The sequence below is a fragment of the Crinia signifera genome, chromosome 2 (assembly GCF_055691185.1).
Source record: "Crinia signifera chromosome 2, ASM5569118v1, whole genome shotgun sequence".
NCBI classification, from domain to species: Eukaryota; Metazoa; Chordata; class Amphibia; order Anura; family Myobatrachidae; genus Crinia; species Crinia signifera.
The window spans coordinates 24,910,703-24,933,534 of record NC_139218.1 but is presented as its reverse complement, the minus strand read 5'-3'; the positions used below and the strand labels follow the sequence as shown (position 1 = coordinate 24,933,534).

The 22,832-nt window shown below is 46.8% G+C and overlaps 2 protein-coding genes across 3 annotated transcripts in view; one reads left to right on the top strand and one right to left on the bottom strand.

Moving 5' to 3' along the window:
- LOC146059506 (trifunctional purine biosynthetic protein adenosine-3-like) overlaps positions 1-15,655 on the top strand; it is a 63,180-nt gene extending 47,525 nt beyond the window's left edge. The window contains exons 19-23 of one of the 2 annotated variants that reach the window (XM_083171797.1): positions 379-509; positions 2,732-2,873; positions 4,920-5,023; positions 7,283-7,487; positions 14,923-15,655. In XM_083171797.1, coding sequence (XP_083027923.1) covers positions 379-509; positions 2,732-2,873; positions 4,920-5,023; positions 7,283-7,465 — 560 coding nt within the window. In that variant the 3' untranslated portion in view covers positions 7,466-7,487; positions 14,923-15,655. Of the gene's footprint in view, positions 1-378; positions 510-2,731; positions 2,874-4,919; positions 5,024-7,282; positions 8,095-14,922 lie in introns of those variants that run through there. The other variant, XM_083171796.1, reaches the window with a different exon arrangement.
- Positions 15,656-17,315: 1,660 nt separating this feature from the next.
- The window catches only part of GART (phosphoribosylglycinamide formyltransferase, phosphoribosylglycinamide synthetase, phosphoribosylaminoimidazole synthetase), a 32,331-nt gene continuing 26,814 nt past the window's right edge, over positions 17,316-22,832 (bottom strand). Inside the window, exons 17-22 of the mRNA XM_083171795.1 lie at positions 22,535-22,738; positions 21,723-21,875; positions 21,008-21,138; positions 20,409-20,550; positions 19,813-19,928; positions 17,316-18,629 (exon numbers count right to left, since the gene is read on the bottom strand). Coding sequence (XP_083027921.1) covers positions 18,417-18,629; positions 19,813-19,928; positions 20,409-20,550; positions 21,008-21,138; positions 21,723-21,875; positions 22,535-22,738 — 959 coding nt within the window. The 3' untranslated portion in view covers positions 17,316-18,416. The remainder of the gene's footprint in view (positions 18,630-19,812; positions 19,929-20,408; positions 20,551-21,007; positions 21,139-21,722; positions 21,876-22,534; positions 22,739-22,832) is intronic.

The window sequence follows — 22,832 nt, the reverse complement described above, 5'->3', positions numbered from 1 at the left end:
TGCCAGTTCTCCCCGACCCAACATACCAGCTCCAGCCAAACCCAGCGGCGCCCCCCCCTCCCCCCCAGGATGAGCCCCAAGAAGGGAGGGGGGGTACGGTGCTTCTGATAAATCTAATGCGTCAAAACATCAATGGTTACATATAAAACACTGATGGCGCAATCGGTGGTGAACCCTTTGATGGTCATCCCTAGTGTTTAGGGCCCCCCCCCCTCATCCCACAACCAAAACTAGTTTAATTTCTAGTCATCTCTAGCTGCTGTTTTGATTTAAATGTGTTGGGAAATGCCAATTATATTGCAGATATTCCCAATGACAGTATAATGTTGGGACATGGATTTCAGGCTGCCTTATCTCAAACTTCTCTTTATCTTTGAGGTACTAAACTGAAAATCATGATGGAAACAGCCAGGCAGCTGGGCAGCTGTGCGCGACTGGCTCTTATTATCTCCGATAAGACTGCGGTGGACGAACTCAGAAGGGCTGCCGGGGCCGGTATCCCTACACGAGTAAGTGTTACGCGGATGCAGGAAATCCCTCACCTGATCTGGGCACATCACGCTGGTTACTCCTAGCTTTCATTATTTATTTATTACCAGTTATTTATATAGCGCACACAGATTCCGCAGCGCTGTACAGAGAATATTTGAACATTCACATCAGTCCCTGCCCCAGTGGAGCTTACAATCTATATTCCCTACCACACGCACACGCGCACACACACACACACAGACATTCTAGGGTTCATTTTGTTGAGAGCCAATTAGCCTACCAGTATATTGTGGGAGGAAACCGGAGTACCCGGAGGAAACCCATGCAAGCACAGGGAGAATATACAAACTCCGCACAGTTAGAGCCATGGTGGGAACAGAACCCATGACCTCAGTGCTGTGAACCATTACACCGTCCGTGCTGCCAGATCAAATTAAATCAATATATTTAATACTTTATGACCCTTTGTTCATTTATATGGACATTATTAAACAGTTATTTGAGTGGACTGTATTTTGATGACGGCAGCTGTCATTATTGTAGCAGAGTCAGCATTATTCTGCATGTGAAAGCATGCATGTAATATCCATTATAAAATAGCGCTACAAAAACACCCATACCGTACTTGCCTACTGTACCTGACCCTCTCCTTCAGGGAGAAAATGCTCTGCTCCTGGGCTTCCCTGGTAATGTAGGATTGCCATCACCTGTGGGGTTCTAGGTAATTGATAAGAAAGGTGTGTCACCACAGGTGATGGCAATCATACATTACCAGGGAAGCCCAGGAGCAGAGCATTTTCTCTCACATGGAGAGGGTCAGGTAGGCAAGTATGCCCCATACTCTTGCAAGTATGCCCCATACACCTGGGGTGTGGTATAACACACCGACAGTCGGGATTCCGACAGTCATTAGCCCGACGTCGGAACCCCGACTGCACAGCAGGGGGAGTGCAATGAAGCCCCTTGCGGGCTCGCTGCACTCGCCACCTATTTTATTCTCCCTCTATGGGGGTCGTGGACCCCCACGAGGGAGCAGTCGGGATTCCGACGTCGGAGTAATGACTGTCAAAATCCCGACTGTCGGTGAGTCGTCCGGCACCCTACTCCCTGGAGGTTCCAAATAAATAACAAACTTTTTCCAATTTCTTTTTTTTTGTTTAGATTGTATATTATTGGCGAATCGCGGTAAACAATCAATGCTCGTACAGACATTAATAAATTCAAAATGATATATATATATATAAGAAGTCAAAATCCCAAGAATTGCAATCCATTTTAAAACGTAAAATAAAGGGAAAAAAATTAGAAGTCTGGCACGTTAAATGAAATATAGACTAATGAAAATAAATAGCTGGTGGAAAGAGAAGAGAAAGAATAATATAAGAGGTAAGGGAAGAGGGAGGAAAGAGAGAAAGGGTGAATATCCCAGGATAAAACTGGGAGACGAGAGAGAAAAAAAATACAATTCAGTTAGCGGGTAAAGGGCCTGATTCACGTTGGATTGGCAAGCAGCATACATTCGTTGCTTACCGAGCGCTTAGACACCCCCCTTCCCTGAGCAAACTATCGCATTTGCATGCAAATGGATGTGTATACTCACACAACTATTCGCATGCGCGTATCTGGGGGAAAATTAATTTGATGGTCGCCAATCATGAAATTTCACACGATGAAAGGGGAAACTTTTTCCAATTTCTTCATTTGGGTTCATCACAAGATGAAATGGCTGAAACGTAAATAAGTAACATTAGTGTAACCATGCACAGGGCCACCTTTCACACTAGGCTGGGTCAGCTACTGCCCAGGTGCGCCACAGGCATAGAGGCCCCAGAGCAGCTTAGGGCAGAGAAAATAAAAAATTAAATGATGCTTCCAGCAATCCCGTTAGCATTGGGCAGCATCCCTCCTCCTCCAGTGGTCACGCTGAATGTCGGGTGTGACATCATCACACCCGATGTTATCGGGGAGCAGCGCCGAGAGAGATGGGGCTGTGTAGGTCGGAGCCCCAGTGCACTGCTTCGTGCACTTGTTCAGAATGTACCATCCACGTGGACTATGATTAGAACCTTGGCTTAGATATGGTTAAATATACAAAATGACACCAAACCCTTGAGTTGACCATTTACATGTCGACCATATGTACTGTCTACCTTTTTCACGTTGATATATGTATTGGCGACCTTTTGATCCACACCAAAGGAACACATTATCATGTATTGTTTGCCATGTGTCTCGCCAGGTGATTGACCATACCATGTTCGGGTGCCAGTCAGAATTCGAGAACACAATCTGCAAAGTGCTGAAGGAGTTCTCCATCCACCTGGTCTGCATCGCCGGGTTCGGCCGGACGTTCTCACAGCAATTTGTGAATAGATGGAAAGGTAAAAAATGCAAATATTTTTGTGCCAAAGTCTGTTTTACTTGTCCTGGACCTCTCCGGAGAGATGGCTTACTGATACCGTCTTAATATTGCTGCGTGAGCAATACCCTGAGCGATACCCAACTCCCTGGACCCCGTTCACACTGCATCTTGAATGAGGGAAATTCCTGGGTTGGGTATGCCCAAAACTTTGATTGGCTGTCAAAGCAGCCAATCAGCTCCTTAAAAACCCAGGTCCCACCGTTCACACTGGCGGCTACCCGTGTCGATGCTAAATGTTAAAACTGATGCAGGGCATGCTGGGAACAACAGCTGGCGTGTCAAGGTTAGCCATCACTGCTCTAGTAAAAACAGGGATTGGGATGGGGGGAGTTCCAGTTCCCCAGAATATCCCTTCCCCATATGCAATTAAAGGGTGGAATGAAGTTGCACATGCCCAGTTGTTTCTCATTCATGCAGCAAACAATACTGTGTGCAAGCTTAAAGTGATAAGGGAAACTCACATGGAACACCATTCATAATATTATAGGACAGGGGTGGCCGAACCGGTCCCCAAGATCTACCAACAAGTCATGTTTTCCAAGCCAGATGTGGATCTGTAGCGTGTGTCGGTTAGGAATGAATGCAGCACGTTTGAAAATGTGACAGTTAGAGGGGGATATACTAAGCAATGGTGGTACTGTACTTCCTGCCACACAGCACATTGATACTTATTGCATATGTATTAACATATGCAATTAATATCGAAAAGGACAACTCTTGGAATAAGAGCTGTCCATTGCAAAGCCGCAGGCGCTGGGTGAGATGGTGCCTGCGAGTCCCTTACACCGCTTAAACCCGGGAGCATCCTGCTGAGACATGTGAGCTCTACCTCCCCGCACCCGGAAGGGGAAGTACTGCTGCCAGGGAGGAGGCGGTCACTGGGTCCGACATCACAACAGGAGGCTGCATGGACAGCAGGTGAGGGGGGGCGGCGTGGGTGGCACGGGGCAGCGAGGGATGTGAAAAGAAGACCATAGGCTATTATAGGGGAAGGCCAGAAAAAGCTGGCGTAAGCCTCTGTGTCAGAACCGTGGCAGCCACAAGTTAATACATCTGAAAATGTGGTAAACCCCCCACAAAATGGGGATTTTACCATATTTTCCATTTGATACATCTTGGCCTTAATAATGGCAGCACCTGTGCACCACCTAGGTGGTCTGGTAAACATGGAGTGTTGGTAGATCTTGAGAACTGGTGTGGCCACCCCCGTTATAGGCCCTTATTCTGGTTGGTGCGGTCAGAGCCGCACACGGGGCTCCGACCGCACAAACCAAGGGCCGCCCACCCGACGGATCGCCACGGCCGTCCATACACGGACGGCTGGCGATCCGCACAAAAATGGTGGAGGCTACGCCTCCACCATGGTGGGAGCTGCCCCCTGCCTTCGATGGTCGACGACCATCGAAGGCAGGCCCGCACGCCGCGGCAGCTCCCGCAAGCTCAGACCACACGGACAATCGTCCGTGTGGGAGCTTGAAAGGGGGCTGAAAGCTGACATCCGGCGACGTCAGCTTTCCGCCCCCATGTCATGGTAATGAGGGCGTCATGCCCTCATTACCATGCACACGCCCCGCGTTTGCATGGGAACGCCCATGAAACGCGGGGCGTACACATAGGGAAATGAGGGGCTGAAGCCCCTCACGCCCCTATACGCCCCCTTTGCGGCGGACGAAATCCGTCTGCGGCGAAGGGGGCTGCACATGCGCAGAATGACCTCTGCGCATGTGCAGAACAAAAACATCGGCGGTACGGCCGCACGCGGGCCGTACCGATCCGATCTGAATAAGGCCCATAGTATGTGACGCTGACATTACATAACGACAGTGCCCACCCCGAATTCAGCCATCTACTGCCAAAATAAGTCAGTCTTATTAGCAAACGGAAAATAAATTGTTCGTTGGTGATTGATTATCAAATTATTTATCTTCTCGGCCACATGCGAGGGGATATGTATTTACTGCAGTTTTAATAAATATATATTTATAAATATCTTTCGTTTGTTTAGGAAAACTTCTGAAACTCTACACAACACTTTTTCCATCCTCCAAAGGGGAGGAGCTGCCCGCGTCGGGTGCGGGAGTCTGCGGCTGCACCGTCTGTTTCATGCTTGTAAGTATTCCCTATACAAAGTAGGGACATTTGCAGGGAAATACATTTTAGATACTGGTCCTGGAAATGAGGGACAGTTCACAACTGTGGGCTATGACACAAGCACATAGAAGGGGATACGGTCACTGGGTCACTAACAATTTGCTGGTGACCTAATGATCCACACCCCATAGAAGTATTGGGTTATCCAGGGACGTAGCCAGAAATTTTTGAGCTCAATAGCAAGATTTTGAAGGGGCTCCGATCCCAGCGCTTCTAATGTTATGCCCCATTATGGTGTCCTAGTTCCATCATTTCCCATTATAAGACTGCCAGTGCACAGTATCCAACAGTACCCCCAATTCATATTATGACTGTCCCCCATACATACAAAGTCCCATTACAGTGCCCCCTGTTCATGTTATGCCACATAATAGTGTCTCCAGTTTGCCTTGTGGGCAGGATGAGTCAGTCATCACGTTTTGACATGTGATGCAGCCGCCACTCACTGCATCATGGCAGCATTTACTAACACTGTATGCATGAGAAAGTTGGAAAGCGGTTGAAAGATCTATATCAGGGGTGTCAAACACAAGGCCCGCCAGACCTCTTCATGTGGCCCGCGCAGCCGCCGCCAGGCTTCACCTTTTATTCTCGATTATTTTTTTTTTTAAACAAGAAAGCCGCCTCTTCAGCGCATGCGCGGCAGCCTACAAGCCAGAGAACGTCTGCCCTCTAGCGCAGTGCCCTCCTCCGCTCCCACCTGCTGTATAGGAGCCAAAGAGAGGAAAGAGCAGGTCCGTCGTGGTGAATGGTGCTGCTGCTGCTGTGCGCTCCAGGTCACTTACTGCTGAGTGTGCACTGCACAGTGACCGGGAGCACGTTGCCCCCCACTCCTGGATAGATAGTGCGAGGAGCGCTACTCACAGGAGGGAGGGGGAAATGCGCCTGTGTGAGAGCGCAGCTGTGTCCTTGGTGGTGGAGCAGCTCAGACTGGAGTGGACACATCAGAGCGGGTAAGTGTCAAACTCTCTGCCTATGTGTGTGTGTGTGCACTGGCACATTGCAGCCCATCATTAATTGCTGTGTCCCATGATAATAAGCAGGACATATGCCCTAAGATTGAGTGCTGCCCTAATGCACTGCAGTTCACAGCAATAGCAGGAGGGAAATGCTACTGCTGAGTTACAGTGGTATTATTTGGGACATACTTGTATGAAGGACACTATTATGATAATAAAGAGTGGACACATAGTCCTACAGATACAACCGGCCCTTTGAGGGTGACCAAACTGCTGATGCGGCCCCCGATGAATTTGAGTTTGACACCCCTGGTCTATATAGACAATCAATAGGTTGACACAAAAAGGTCAACACAGACAAAAGGTTGACTGCTAATAAATAGACATTGACAAAAGCAAAAGATTGACTTGAGAATGGTCAACACATAAAAAGGTAGACTTTAGTTTTTCACAATTGTTAAAAAACGTTGGGACTTTTTCATACTTTACCATCCACTTAGACTCCAATTGGGAATGGCAAAGTGTGCCGGGCTAAGCATCAGTGGATTGAGGCCTCAGGCCCGCAGCATGGCAGGCAAACGAGCCATGCCAGGGTTTGTGCTACACTAAATGACGTTCCATGTTGACATTGACACCAAGCACATGAAAAACTCATTCATGTGTTGACCTTTTGACCCGGTCAATCAATCGACTTCTGGGTTTAAGACCTTGAGTAGAGATGTGTGTGTCACCCCGTGGGGGTTGTTGGGAGGGATCTCATCTGATTCCTCTCCGAGGGGCAGTGTTATAGAAGCCCATAGACTTCTATAGGACCATGCCATATGAAGAGGTGCTGCGCACTGCATCCAAACCTTGGAATCTATCGCATTTTGACTGCATTTTTGGAGGTTTGCTGCATCCAACCCTGTGCCACATTACAGTGCCCAAGACCATAACACTATATAATGTCTCCTGGATCATTTTACCACATTATCATACCTCCCAACTTTGCCTCCTCAGTAGTCGGGATACCCAGAATTCTCAGGGGCGTGGCCTATACTCGTGGCCCATTTTCGTAATGTTGGGGGCATGCAGGACTTGCTTCCAGGGTCTATTTAGGGTGATGGGGAGGGGAGAGAGACTCAACTGCCCCCCGCTGTGGGATCATCCCAAAAAATTGGGACGTTCCCGCGATAGGTGGGACAGTTGGGAGGTTTGCATTATGGTTATTCCCAGGTCACACGATCAGTTGGTTGAAACATATCACCTATTCACATAGGGAGGTTCTTCTGCTGGACCGATAATCCTACAAGAGACCATCGCAGGCGACTCAGAGGTTCCACTGTGTGAGCGAATGGAGGAAGCGGAACAGCGAGCAGTCAGCAAAGCGATTTACCTGGTGGCCAGCGGAACATTAAACTTAGGTGTGGACGGCCACATCTCCTGGAAGAGCGTGGACTGAAGTTATAACCAATATTATCAAGGTCTGTCGTGCTTGGCCAGTGCCATGTTATAAAGTGCGGCCACTCCCTGCCTGTGCCACATTATAATGCGCCACTCCCTGCCTGTGCCACGTTATAGAGGACAACACTCCCTGCCTGTGCCACATTATAATGCGCCACGTTATAGAGGACAACACTCCCTGCCTGTGCCACGTTATAGAGGACAACACTCCCTGCCTGTGCATTGTTGACAGAAAGTCCCTGCACTCATATGTAACCGTTTCCAAACAGTAGATGTTTGTATATGGATTAAACTGGAGACGGCATTGACCACATCCTGGTATAATACCTAGTGTCATGTGATGGTTCCATCTAGTATTGTGCACTAGTTAGCAGGTATTTACTGTACTAAACAGTGTAATTATTCCCTGTGCTTTGGAGATACATGTGCCCTGGTGCCTTCCTCCACACAGAAACTGCGTACATACAAGAATCACAGACTAGGCGGCACTCAGACGGGTAAATGGTGAAACCAAAAGCTGGTTTAATATGTCATATGTCAACGAGATTTAAAATAAATAAATGTTGTAGAAGCCTAAATGATTATATTATTTGTAAGATTAAAGCTATGTATATAAAATAATGAGATCACTACCTCATCCTTTAAACCAGTGGTTCTCAACCTGGGGTAAGGTGCGTACACACGTACAAATTGTTCTGTCCAATCTATCTGGTGGGAACAAAAACCTGGAAATGTATGGGAGCATAGGACAATCAAAAATTTCCACCCAAATGCAGGAAAACCGTAGAAAAAAAAAAATATTCTTTGATAAATTTGTTACATGAGAATGATTTAAACAATTTGTCTGACTGATCACTGTCCGTTTTCAAGAGTTTGGGAACAATTTTTTGATGGTCGTCATTTGCTCCCATACAGTTCTAGGTTTTTGTTCCCACCAGATAGACTGGACACATAAATCTGTACGTGTGTATGCACCTGTACACTGTAGATCAATTGGGGATACTTGAAATTAATATTGGTAATGGTGAAAGAAGTCTCCCGTTGCCAGGCAGATGAACCATGATGCATCACTTCCGGTTCAGTCATCAGCGTCTGCTCCTGCCCGACCCGCAAACCAATGGGGTGCTACCCGCGCTGCCCTCAGACATCAGCGTTCATCTGTGCACACTGATCAATAGATCATGTGATCGGTAAAGTACGGATTCTTACCCGTTAATACGCTTTCCTCTACTCCACCATGGCAGCTGTACTATGGGTTTTCCCTCTCATTAGGTAGATCTGGAAAGGAAAAAAAGACACAACACTGCCCCTATATAAGGACCGCCCCTACTGAGGCTCAGTGTCTTGATTATCAGCGAGTATACACTCTAACATAACATAACTTAACACAACGTACTTATATTGCATCATATATCCCAAGGGAGGGAAAAATGCTGCCATGGTGGAGTAGAGGAAAGCGTATTAACGGGTAAGAATCCGTACTTTCCTCTACCTCCCCATGGCAGCTGTACTATGGGTAATACCATAGCAGTACAAAGAAAATTTTTTTTTTGGGTGGGACCGAATAAAAGAAAGAATAATACCTCTTATAAGGATGCAGGTTGTAATCACCTACATGTAGGTCCACTTAAATTAGTTAACGTTCTTTCCCCTTCGAAGGGGAGCTTTATCACTATCTTTAGATCACTGCGCTTAGTATCTTCCTGCCCAGTTTTGCATCACTGGAGGACTCGATATCCAAGCTATAATGTCTGGAAAAAGTGTGGGCTGAGGCCCAACAGGCTGCTTTACATAATTCTTGCAGGGACGCTGCCCCTTTCCTAGCCCAGGAAGATCCTACTGCTCTAGTAGAATGAGCCTTTAAACTTTGTGGAACTTCTTTATTGTTTATCCTATACAGTATGCCTCCGTTATGCATGTCCTGATCCATCTAGCGATGGTTGCTTTTGAGGCTTCGAGACCTTTGTTCTTGCCTTCTGTCACAACGAAGAGCCTTTTTGTTTTCCTCCAGTTCTCTACTCTTTGTAAGTATATGGTTAATGCTCTTTTTACGTTGAGTTTGTGGAGCCTTTGCTCTTTTTCGTTAACTGGTTTTGCGCAGAAAGACGGTAGCACTATCTCCTGGTTGATGTGAAAAGATGACACTACCTTGGGCAGGAAGTGAGGATTTGTCCTTAGGACGACCTTATTTTCGTAAAAGTTCAGGAATGGCTCTTCTGCCCAAAGGGCTTGCAACTCCGACACTCTTCTTGTGGATGTTACAGCCACTAGGAACGCCACCTTAGTTGTTAGCCACTTAACTGGTACCTCTTCCAGAGGCTCAAAGGGACTCTCTGTTAGAGCGTTTAGTACCAGATTAAGGTCCCATGGTGTAGTTGGGCTGCGAAACTCTGGTCTTATCCTCTTGGATGCTTGTATGAATCTTAGTACATATTTATCCTCTGCGATTTTCCTGTCTAGTATCGCCCCAAGCGCGGATACTTGGACTTTTAATGTACTAACTGATAGTTTTTTGTCTAGGCCGGATTGCAGGAAGTCTAACACCGTTGGTATGGCTTTATGATCTTTCCCCTGAGTTTTACAGAATTGTGTATACGTTCTCCAGATTCTGTAATATGTACCAGATGTTGAACTCTTTCTAGCCTTTAATAGTGTCCTTACTACTTTAGAGGAGAAACCTTTATTCACCAGAGTTCTGGTTTCAGCAACCATGCCGCTAGGTTCCAGTTTCTGGGCTGATGTTGCGCATATCTTCCCTGCCCCAGCAGGTCTTCCCGGTCTGGCAGCTTCCAGGGTCCTGCTACTGCCATCCTGACCAGTTTCTGGAACCAGGCCCTTCTTGGCCATGTGGGTACGATGACTATCACCATTGCCTTCTCCCTCTGTATTTTGTTCAATAGCCTTGAGATGACCAGAAATGGCGGAAAGGCATACATCAGACCTTGTTCCCACTGGCACGTTAGTGCGTCTGTCCCCCAGGACTCTTTTTCCCAGTGTCTGGACACGAACTTCTCCACTTTCCTGTTGTCTCTGGTTGCCATAAGGTTTATTTTTGGGTCGCCCCACATCTGGGCTATCTCCTCGAATATTTCTTGGGATAACTCCCACTCCCCTGGCTTTATCTGCTTCCTGCTCAGGGCCTCTGCATGCTGGTTCTCTTGTCCCGCAATGAATACTGCTGAGAGACTTCTCGTCCAGGCTTCCGCCCAGTTCAGCACTTGTGCAGCTGCTGTCATCATTGATCTGCTTTTCGTACCTCCCTGCTTGTTGAGGCATGCCACTACCACCAGGTTGTCTGTTCTGATTACTATGTCTCTCTGGCACAGGCGGGATTGAAAGTGCAGGCACGCTTCCTTCACTGCGTTCATTTCCCTGATATTTATGTGAAGCAGTCCTTCTTGTCTTGTCCATTCTCCTTGGGCTGCTGCTCCTTGGCATACTGCCCCCCAGCCTGACATGCTGGCATCGGTTGTCAACAACACTTGTTCCCCTGTGGTGAAGGACTTTCCTTGTCCTATTCTTCCTTTTGTCACCCACCAGAGCAGGTCTTGTTTGGCTCTTTTCGATAAGAGAATTCTTTGTGTTGTCCCCGTCCCATTGGGACAGAAAACAATTCTGTATGCTTCTTGTATGAAGCCTTGCCCAATTCACAGTGTCTGATGCTGCCGACATGAGGCCCAGTAGCCTTAGGCAATCTGCTGACCTGACTGCTTTTCTTGCCAGGAAGTAGTTTTTCTTTTTTTTTTTTTTTTGTTATTCTCTCCTGTGTCAGCACTGCTTTCATTGTTCTTGAGTTTATGATGACACCCAGGTACTTTACTGCTGTTGTGGGCTGAAGCTGGCTTTTCTTTAGATTTATGATCCAGCCATGTTCTTGGAGAAACTCCATTACCCTGTGCGTGTGACTTTACTAACTCCATTACCCTCTGACTGTGCAATTACTAACAAGTCGTCTAGGTAAGCCCAGACTGTAATGCCTTCCTCTCTGAGTTTTGCCACGAGCACTACCAATACCTTGGTGAACGTCCTTGGAGAGGTTGACAGGCCGAACGGCAGTGCCGTGAACTGATAAGTTATGCCCGATATTCGGAATCTTAGGAATTTTTGGTGCTCTGAATAGATTGGTATGTGCAGGTAGGCATCTTTGAGGTCTATTGTAGTCAAAAAAGCGTTTCTTTTTATGTCCGGGAGTATTGTTCTGAGAGACTCCATCCTGAATTTTTTGGCTGTTACGTATACATTCAGCCTTCTCAGGTCCAGTATGGTTCTGAATCCTCCCGATTGTTTCTTGACTACGAAGAACCTTGATTGCCATCCCGTCATCTCTTGCTCTTTGGGAACCGTCACCACAACTCCTTGTGTTATCATGTCTTGTAGGCTTTGCTTTAAAGCCAGTCTTTCTTCTTTGTTTTTCGGTATAGGTGAATCCTCCAGCCATACTCCAGGATCCTGTACAAATTCTATTTTGTACCCTGACGATATGACCTCCGTCACCCATCTGTCCTTTGTAGATCGGGCCCAGACTGAATGGAATTTCTTCAGCCTGCCTCCGACCTTCTCCTTGGCGTCATTGTGTCTGCCGGAATCCGAACCTTCCGTCTCTGCCTCTTTGGCCACGAAAGGAACTTCTTCCTCCAGACCAGGGCCTTCTGTATCCCCTGCCCGGTCTGTATGTCCTTGCCTCCTTGAAGTCTTGGGACTGAAATCTTTGCGATCTATTAGGCATTTTCTTAAAGCCTCTGTCTTGGGGAAGCCACACCGACTTTCCCCCTGTGGTTTTCGATATGATATCGTCTAGATTCTTCCCGAACAGGTAATCACCCTGGAACGGGAGTGATACCAGTTTATTTTTGGATTGGGCATCCGCCGACCATGGTTTCAGCCACAGTGCCCTCCTGGTAACCGTGGTGCTCGCGTTTGTCCTGGCCGCCAGTCTAACCGCATCCAATGATGCATCACAAATAAATTCAACGCCAACTTGCACGTTTTGAATTATCTTAAGGAGTTCTGACCTCTTTACGCCATCCAGTAAGTCAGACTCTAAGTCCTGGCACCAGGACCTCAATACTCTCGAGGTCACCGCTATTGCCGAGGATGCTTTAATAGAGGCACCAGACGTGATGTGTTGCTTACGCAGGCTCATCTCCATCTTTCTTTCCATCGCGTCCTTAAACACATTGGCGTCCTCAAGTGGCAAGGTAGTTTTTCTTGACAATCTGGCGATGGCTGAGTCTACTTTGGGAGCCACCTCCCACTTTTTTACTTGCTCCGTGTCGAACGGGTACATCTTATTAACTCTAAGTGGTACGGCTATTTTTTTGTCTGGGTTAGCCCACTCTTCCTCTACTATGTCCTGTAGTGGTTTAGATAGAGGGAATGGTTTGGGTTTTTTCTTTTTATCCTTGAAAAGGAGGTCCAGCAACTTTCCTGCTTCTTGTGGATCCTCAATGCTGAGTGATTTATTTATAAGCATGAGAAGGTTATTAAGGAGATCTGGATTAAAGTCCAGCTCCATTCTCTCCTGAGTCACCTCCCCTTCTTCCACTTCTTCCTGTAAGTCAGTGGCAGGACCTTCCCCTGGGTCAGAGTCATCAGATGGTGGGTCCCTGGGTCTTTTATGTGACCCCTTCTTCAAATCCTCCTTTGTAACAAAGGTATCAGCTAAGGAAGTTTTAAGCATAGCGACCAAGTCCGCCATTTGGTCTGGCCTCATTATGGGGGCTTTTTTGCAATTCTCACACACTGCACTTTTCCATTTATCTGGCAGAGGTGCGTCACACACAGAGCATTTAGCTACATGCAACTTTTTGTGCTTTTGCTTAAATTCCAGCTTCTCTTTACTTGATTCTGACCTGCAAGTAACAATAACCTCACTTAGAAACTAGCCATTTAACATGCACTTACTAACATTTTCCTCCTGGCTTACCCTGATTTTGCTTGCTGCTTCCTATCATCCTCCATTGCTGCAGAGTCACTGTCAGCACAAATACACTAGTTAGACATGTAGTGGGTATAATAAAAAAAAATGAATGTACTCCAGCAGCAAGCTGCCAGTGGAGTCTTACCCGATATCCGTCTGGCTCAGAGAATCTCAGCAGCGTTTCTGTTAGCTGCGGCGCCATTTTAAGTGCTGGTGTCCTCCTCTGCTTGTCAGAGGCGGCGCGCCCAGCCTCGCGCCTTCTGATGGCGTCAGACGCCATATTCCCGCGCGCCAGTCTGAGACCAGTGCGATGACGTCAGACGCCGCGTCTGACGTCGCCCCCGGCCGTTTGAGTCTGTAGCCGCACTTCCTGACTCCAGAGCCCCGCAGGAGGGAGAGAGAGCCGAATAGGATGGAGTGCGACGCCCGGGGCTAAAATGCCAGACGCTCCTTGCTCAGCGGTGTGGCAAGTACAACTGCGGGGGTTTTCTCCTTTTTTTTTTATATATCCATAGCCCCACAACTGCACTAGGCAGAGGGGTATTGCCAGACAGGTGTCCCTACTACACTAGGTAGCGGGTAACCTCTAATTGCCTAAACCCCTAGCTGCACTAGGCAGTGGGGAAGGCTGCAGCAGTCTCAGGGTAAGCCTCCTCTACCTGGAAAGGAAAAAAAGACACTGAGCCTCAGTAGGGGCGGTCCTTATATAGGGGCAGTGTTGTGTCTTTTTCCTTTCCAGATCTACCTAATGAGGGGGAAAACCCATAGTACAGCTGCCATGGGGAGGTAGAGGAAATTCACATCTGCATTTAGAATGCATACAGCCATTACCAGGTTTGTCCCATGAAACATGCAGTACTCTGTAGGAGGACACAAACCAACGGGAGACCGTGATCAGCCGGACACACGAGGCGACCTGTCTACATCCACTTTATCTCTTACTCTTAATTTGATATGGGCATATTTCTGCTCCCCCCTTTTCTTTTTGGAAAGGGTAGAGGTCCCTGCTTGTGTATTATTTATAAGTATTATTTATTGGATTGTATTGGTGGTATTATTACGATTGACACCACCCCGCAGGGCCAGCTATATACCTTTTGGTCCCTATAAATGTATGATAACTATGAATTTTTGTGCATTATAGCAATTATGGTTTTGCTAAAAACTTCTCTCCAACCTGAAAAATGAAATGTTTCTTTTTAAAATATTTTATATGTATTTATATTTTTTTTATTTAATTTCCCTATTTCTTTATTTTTTATACATGTATATTTCTTTTGATTGAAAAGAACTTACATATTCAGTGTCATTTGCGGATAATGATCCATAGATGAAGTATTTCTATATATATGAAAACATATCTCGCTCTATTATAAGTAACATTATTAATTATCAATTCTAAGTGTAAATTTTATATATGCTATATGTTACATGTTAAGTGTTACATGTTAAAATCCCCATTGGAAGCCGACCACCACTGGTAAAGCCGTCCAAATAAATACAATGAACCTTGTCTATTTCCCTCCGTTATATAGAGAAGGAGATCTGTCAGTATCAGCGCTATAAACATCTAAGTTGCCTTGACAACAAGATTCCAATGATATCCACTCGCTGTGTCCGAGACGTGACGCGTTAGGCAGCTCAAACCGAGGCTTGACACGCTAACGCCGCTGAGACCAGCTACGCTGAGCCGGAAATACTCCCGACGTAAGAGAAGGTCTGAGAAAGAGGCTTGACGCGCATAGCGGGAGCATGCGCAGTCGGCCCAAAACTACAATAAAAGGCGGAAGTGATGGACGGAATTCAAACCACTCCTGAGCAAGCCGCTGACAAGCATCGTGAGGCGGAGAAACGCGTAGAGGAACGAAGGGGGACCTGTTTGGCTACCACTAGACACCACCAACGATCAATTCTCAGATATGACCGCCTAATTGGAGAATAACATCGGTCGGAGAACATTGCGGTATCTACAGCCTGTTAAACCCCATCACTGCTCACAAGCTTGAAAATCATAAGTATAAAGCCTTTAAAATCTTGTATGTGCACAGCAAGTGATAGGACTGGTACTTGAATATTCCTACTACTAATTACCATTCATGCATGCTATTAACCACTAACCGGTCCTAAGGGATGGGAATGGACTAACCAATTATATGTTGTGAGGGTACTTGTTTCCTAGCACGGCCACAATCGTAACTAATCGTGTCCCTTAATTAAGGGACACGATTAGCCCGATGGACCCGATTTCCTTTGAAATCAGGTCCATTTTGCCGGCTAGGAAACAAAAATCGGGGGCATCGCGTCGGTCGGGACCATTAACATTGGTCCCGACGCGACCGACGCGATGCCCCCGATATTTGCATTGACTTCAATGTTAAAAAAAATTTTAACATTGAAATCTTGTCGGGAACTGTAAAATATCGGGGGCATCGCGTCGGTCGGGACCATTAACATTGGTCCCGACGCGATGCGACGCGATGCACCCGATTTTTACATAGGATTCAATGTTAAAAAATTTTTTAACATTGAAATGGTGTAAAAATGTTAAAAAATGTGAAATGGGTCAATATGACCCATTTCACATTAAAAATGTCCCCGTCGTCGCCCCACGATAGACGGCAACCCGAAGCGTGGCGAGCGCAGCGAGCCCGCGAGGGGCGGCGGTACGCGTCCTCCGACCTTTTCATGCCCTACTATCCACTAGGGCGTGGAGTGAGAATAGAATAGTGTGGCGAGCGCAGCGAGCCACCGAGCCCGAAGCGTGGCGAGCGTAGCGAGCCCCGCGAGGGGACGCGGATACCTTCACAGGTAAACGCGTCCCTTCGCGGGCTTCACAGGTGTCCGTGGCGACGCCGACAACTGTGAAGCCCGCGAAGGGACGCGATTACCTGTGAAGGTATCCGCGTCCCCTCGCGGGGCTCGCTGCGCTCGCCACGCTTCGGGCTCGGTGGCTCGCTGCGCTCGCCACACTATTCTATTCTCACTCCACGCCCTAGTGGATAGTAGGGCATGAAAAGGTCGGAGGACGCGTACCGCCGCCCCTCGCGGGCTCGCTGCGCTCGCCACGCTTCGGGTTGCCGTCTATCGTGGGGCGCTGTGTACACGCTTCAATTTGGGGGGGGTTTGGAATTTTTTTCATTCAATCCAATGTAAAATTGGGTCCCAGGGACCCAATTTACATTGGATTTAATGAAAAAATCGGGTCAAAAATCGGTCGGATCGGTCGATCGCATCGCATGCGACCAAATCGCATGCGATGCGATCGACCGATTTTTTTCAGCACGACCACCCCGATCTTAATCGGTGTGGCCGTGCTAGGAAACAAGTACCGTTGTGAGTCCTGTTTGTCTATTGTTGGTCATATTATTGTTATATTTTATATTTTAAAATAAAATAATTTTCTATTATTCAGTACAGCGCTGCTCCATATTTCTTTTTTCTTGTCTGTTTGATCCTACTAAAGGGGTTTAGGTAATCCCCCTTTTTGGTGCAGCTGCAGTACAGAATAAAACTAATCAGCGCTCAATATCATTCTGGTTTACAAGTTTTATCTCTTACAAAGCCTTAGTACATAAACCCACCGTACCCAAGGGAGGGGGTTATTCAATCTCGCCCACTATTTCCAACAGGAAAAACACCAGCCGCCCCCTATTCAATGCTGCGGTTAGCACTGAAGGCAGATTTCAACATCAGATTGGATCGTTTTAGTCAAACTGCTGTGGATTGTCGAATCCACGGCCGTTTTCACCAACACGCCCACTTTCCGCATTGAATTCCGACTGTCAAGTAGAATTAAAACGGATCCAACAGTCAGAATCCCAGATTGAATGCCCCCCTTAATGTTTAACCATAGGCTTTCCATCATAGTAGATTTTAGTGACAACAGATACAAATAAAAATGAACCCATACAGAACACAATTAGTGTAAGTAGGTTCCATGACTTTTATAAAGAATACATTATAACACATGTAACCATAATAGAACAATGTAACAGTGCTAAGCAAGGCTTAATTACTGCAGATAATCCGACACTACCTCCTAAATCATCATCAGCAATTATCCCAGATTGATGCAATGACCCTCAGGACCCAGCTTGTGCAGCAACATAGAATCACTACAATGGCTCCTGGGGGGGCAGATTCCTGAGCTACGCTCCAGCTGCTGCAGGTCTAGACTTGCTCATGGTTGGGGAATATCATACACCAGCTAGGGAAGGCACCAGGATCCAGACTCCTGGTTAGCTAGAATGGCTGAGTATTAATTCAGCATCAACTCAATGTAGGTGCTGGATGAGGAGCTGCAGGAATCCAGTATGCCCCTCCCCCAGGCACACGCCCATACTCTCCACCCAAAGTGCATGCTGGTACAGTAGATCACAGAGTTTTGGAGTCACATACAGTATATGGCTGTCAGCTGCAGCAGCCATTATCCTCCAATCACAACCCACTGCCAGCTTACGTGTGTGTGCGACCAGTACAACAGTCCTCTGTGCATTCACCAGCTAAATATTTATTAATCACTGTACCTACAGCCATCCGCTGTGTTATAGGGACTCAGTTGGTGCACGGCTCAGTCACAGCCAGGACATCGCTGTGGCAGGGAGAACAGTTGCTCCCGGTACGGCATAGGCAAAACTGTTTTAATAAAGGCACAGGGGTGCAATATGGCAGAAGGAGTGGTTTAATCACTTTAAGACTTTGGAAAAGTGGCCTTGCCCACAGTGGTCATAGCAAGGGTAGACTAGGCCATGCATCGCTCCTCAGGCATAGGGGAAAGAAAACTATTTAGCTGATGGTTCTGGGTGTACTGGGTGGACACTGGCAAGGAGTTAGGTCACTTAATCCATTTCAGAGCACCTTAAGTAACAGTGTAGACTGCACCCACTATCTTTTTTTTTTGTCTTTTTTTAAATCTTCCCATTTGCAGCCCTCTGTCGATGATGTAGAACTTCTATTGTGATTATAAAACCAGACGGGACGGACAACTGGGAATGATCAGAACCGCATGGTCGCACGTGGGTTTAGCAATTTATTTGGCCAAGTTCTTGTTACATAGTGTCTTCTTCCAGCAGAGCTTTCCATCCGGTCCCAGCGCCACCGCCCCACTGGCCACAAGCTGCAGGGCGGCTGGAAAAGCTTTGTGTTCCGCCTTCTTCACCCGCTCAGACAAGGTTTCTTCTGTATCTCCAAACTCCACCGGAACGGCCTCCTGAAAGAGGATCGCCCCAGCATCAACTTCCTCCTGCAAGAGAGACGGAGTTATACAAAGTATTCCAAGAGCAGAAGTAACAGATGTGCCAGCAACTGGAATTATTATTTTGCGGCAAATAAGAGGGGTGGAGAAAGTAGAAGAGACGTCACCCTTACATTTATGGCTAAACTCAAGGACTCCATCAAACTTTTGAAATTTAGTTTTCGAGTTGTATTCATATAGAAACCTTAGTGCCATGGGTGGTTTCAAGAAAGGGAGGGCCCGTGTGCATTCAAGCCACACCCCTTTCCTCTCTTCTGTGGCACAGGCCCCCGGTAGAAACCGGTGCGGAATCCATTGTCTCGGTTTTTTTCCATAGACTGCACATGTAGATCTCTAGGCACCTGGAGAAATTTTCTGCACTGGGAAGTATGGTGAATAGGTATAGGGAGTGCAATATGGATCCACAGGTCCCATTGACCTGTGTGCATCGCTCGCCCTGCACCTACTATAGATACGCACAAGCTTTGGCCACATGCTGAGTTAAAGGGAACGCCACTCAAGATTATAGTTTTGGAATACCTTCTAAAAATGTATCAAAACCAACCATCTCTCTGCAACATGAAATTCTAAAACAGGTTCAACAAGCATTTTCCGAATTGGTATGCTACCCAGTCTTTATTCCCACAATGGTCGCTGTATTAGGGGCTATGGAGCTGACAATTTTTTTTTTCCCCCAATGCACAGCCAACAGAATTTTTGGGCAGAGAAGTCTCAGATCATCCCCCTGCCCACATCAACCACCAGTCTGATAAGGCTATTGTGGCTTTCAGGGCAAATGTAGCCACACTCTAAAGCAGGCATGGACAAACTGTGGCCCTCCAGCTGTTGTGAAATTACACATCCCAGCATGCCTTGCCGTAGTTTTAGCATTCCCTAATAGCAAAACTGTGGCAAGGCATGATGGGACTTAGTTTCACAACAGCTGGAGGGAATTCGTTTGGACATACCCTTCTCCACTCTGTAGAGCAGGCAAGTCAGTTTGAATAGCAGGTAATGCATTATCCTGCATTTTGCACGGTTTCTCTAGTGGGGATAACTGTCGTCTGATCACATTTCTCGCTCCAATAATATGAGTGTGACTCCTACTGCAAGTTCCAACCGCCCGCTATTACTTAGGGAACGGAATGTAGACAAGTATTTGCGGTAGCAGCACATCTGGCGAGATACTTACAGCAACAAAATGCACAGTGCAACCGGTGACTCTCACTCCGGCTTCCAGCACTAGCCTGTGTGCGTGGGCGCCTTTAAATGACGGCAGCAGGGACGGATGGACGTTCAGGATCTTTCCTGTAGAGGTAGGAGAACGTTTCACTAGACTTTGAGCGAAAAATAATTAAAAAAGTCCAATATAACAAAGTTATTTGTGGGGTTAAATAAAAAGTATATTCACTAAAAAGTAATCAAGCAGACAAGCTGAAAATGTCAAAGCTTGTCTGCCTCCCCTCCTCCCCCCCCCCCCCCCATTTACTCCAGGCATGGCCAAACTATTGCCCTCCAGCTGTTGTGAAACTACAAGTCCCATCATGCCTTGCCACAGTTTTGCTATTAGGAAATGCTAAAACTATGGCAAGGCATGCTGGGACGTGTAGTTTCACAACAGCTGGCGGGCCTGATTTACGCCAATGAACGCAAGGAAGTTTGCTTATTGACTGGCCACTTACAAACTCCCATGCCATGAAACCCGGCCAATGTATTTGTAACTATTATTTATAGCGAATACATAAAAGGCAACCTGTAGTCTTTGTTGACCGCTAATGGTGCACCTACCATCCCATTTTTTAACAAAGGGTCCCGATAAGATTCTCATGAACCCAGCCAGGCATACAAACTCAATGGAGAACTCCTCCAGGACTTTGTCCACGGCTGTGTCGAATTCTTCCCGGCTTTTGTACCCTTTGTGGTCGATGACCTAGAACGTGGACATTGTACAAGAGGGTTACATTTCTTGAAAAGTCTTCTATACAAAGATGGAAGGTGAATACTTAGCGGAGCAGATAAGTCGAGATATAAATAGCAAAGGAACACACTTCTCTAGATGACCGAAAATGTCACAAGGAACAATAGAGGCAAAACAGACAAAGCAATAAGAGGAGATGTTGACTTTACGCTAAGTCACCATAGGGAGAAAGCTGCTGAATGGAAGCAGAGAAGAGAAAGGAAGATGGTATGAATTATAGGGTCAACTGTGTCTGTCGACATAAGCAAAAGGTTGACATTAGTTTTTCACCAAGCACATGGACCCTCAATTAGTGTACTGCATACCCTGTTATGACATGCCGTTCCCAAGGAAGTCCACACGGATAGTAAAGTGAAAAAAACCTCATGTCGACCAGGTCTAGTAATATAAAATCTAGAACATAAATCACCTTTGTTGGAATATCGGCTGCTTCAGCCTTCTGCAGTCCTCCCACCCCAGCTTTGTTGGAGATTACCAGGGCAATATAGGCGGCGCTCCCGGGAGTCTTGGTGCTCTTGATTAAAGCTTCAAGATTTGTACCTTGCGTTAAAGAGAAAAAAAAAAACCCTTGATTTTAATTATTTATTTATTTACATAGCTCCACCAATGATGCAGCGATGTGCAGGGAGAATCACTGTAATATCAGTACCTTTCCCACTGACGAGCACAGTGTAAATTACCTTCTACACAAACTGGCTAGAGAAGATACATCACGAGAATAGGTACACACACACACACACACACACACACACACACACACACACACACACACACACACACACACACACACACACACACACACACACACACACACACACACACACACACACACACACACACCTGACCTGCCAGTATGTTTTTTTTTTATATGTTAGAGAACCAGCACATACACAGAGCCCATACAAACTGCACACAGCTAAAGCCTCGGTTGAGAAGAGAACTTGTTTCAGTTGCTGTCAGCTTATAAAGGTCAAGAACCATCATTAGTAAATTGATGTGTGATCAGTAAACACCGTCACCACTCCAGCCCCCTGCAGAAGCCCCTGCTAGTTACTTCTGCTGCTAGGGAACAATCAGATACACTCCGGGAGCATTGGCGTCACACAGCTGACTACAGTCTGTACCTGTGCCGGAGATGAGGACAGCTACTCTCACTTTGCCCTCCTCGCCATTGCCCGTCCCATGGCAGGCTGTTGCCTCGGAGATGTAGGATTGAGGCTGCGATTCCGTCCTGTGCAGAGCGGCCGTCAGATTCTTCACTTCCACGCTGCCGGAATCTAACAAGAGAAAATAAGTTAAATGTACATTTCGCTATGAAGTTCGCCAGCTAGATCGGGTGTACGGCCTCATCTGGTTACAGCGGCAACGGAAATAAGCGGCGACTGTTATTCAATAACCAAGTGTATAACGCAAAAGGTGAACTGAAGTGGACAGATCAGAAGAGTGATACGGTGGTGAGAGGATACTATCAAAACCGCTTTGTCGGTTCTCAAGTCATAAGGAACTTTGCTGTCGGCAGGAGGATGTGATTTATATATTTCTGAAATGTGTATTTTTCATACAGGTTTGAGGACCCTCGTTCTCTGCAATCAGAGCAGTGAATGCAATGGAGCTGTATCAGGCCTCGGCGAGTGATAAAGAGAAGTTGCAACCAATCAGATACAGCCATTTATCCAGCAGCTTATTTTAATGACTGTTAAAAGCTGACTGGTTGCTATGGGTAACGCCTTCACCTTCTCTTTAAGGATTGATACAACCCCCATCTCATCCAAAGTGCTACTGAGCCCAGCCTAAGAGTACATGTACTAAGGCCTCTAAAAATGAAAAGTGCCCATAGCAACCAACCAGATTCTTTCTAGGATGCAATGGAGAGCAGGCTATGGTAACATTTCATATAATCCATAATATTATATTAATTTTAATAGCGATCACTGACCTTTGGGGCATGGGGAAACTTCCCCAATGATCCACGCTTCTTCCACCGCCTGCACCTCCTTCAGAACCTTTCCAGCCAACCCCTTCTCCACCACCAGTACTGCGCCAATCCCACAGTTAAACGTCCGCGTTAGCTCCTCCTCCGACAGGCCTCCCTCTTTCTGCAGCCATGAGAATATGGCCGGTATCCTCCAGCAGAGGGCATCTGAAAACACAAGGACACGTACAAGAGCCTGGAATACAGAATCCGCAACAATAGGAACATCAATCAGCACATCACGAACAGCTGGCTGTGCAAT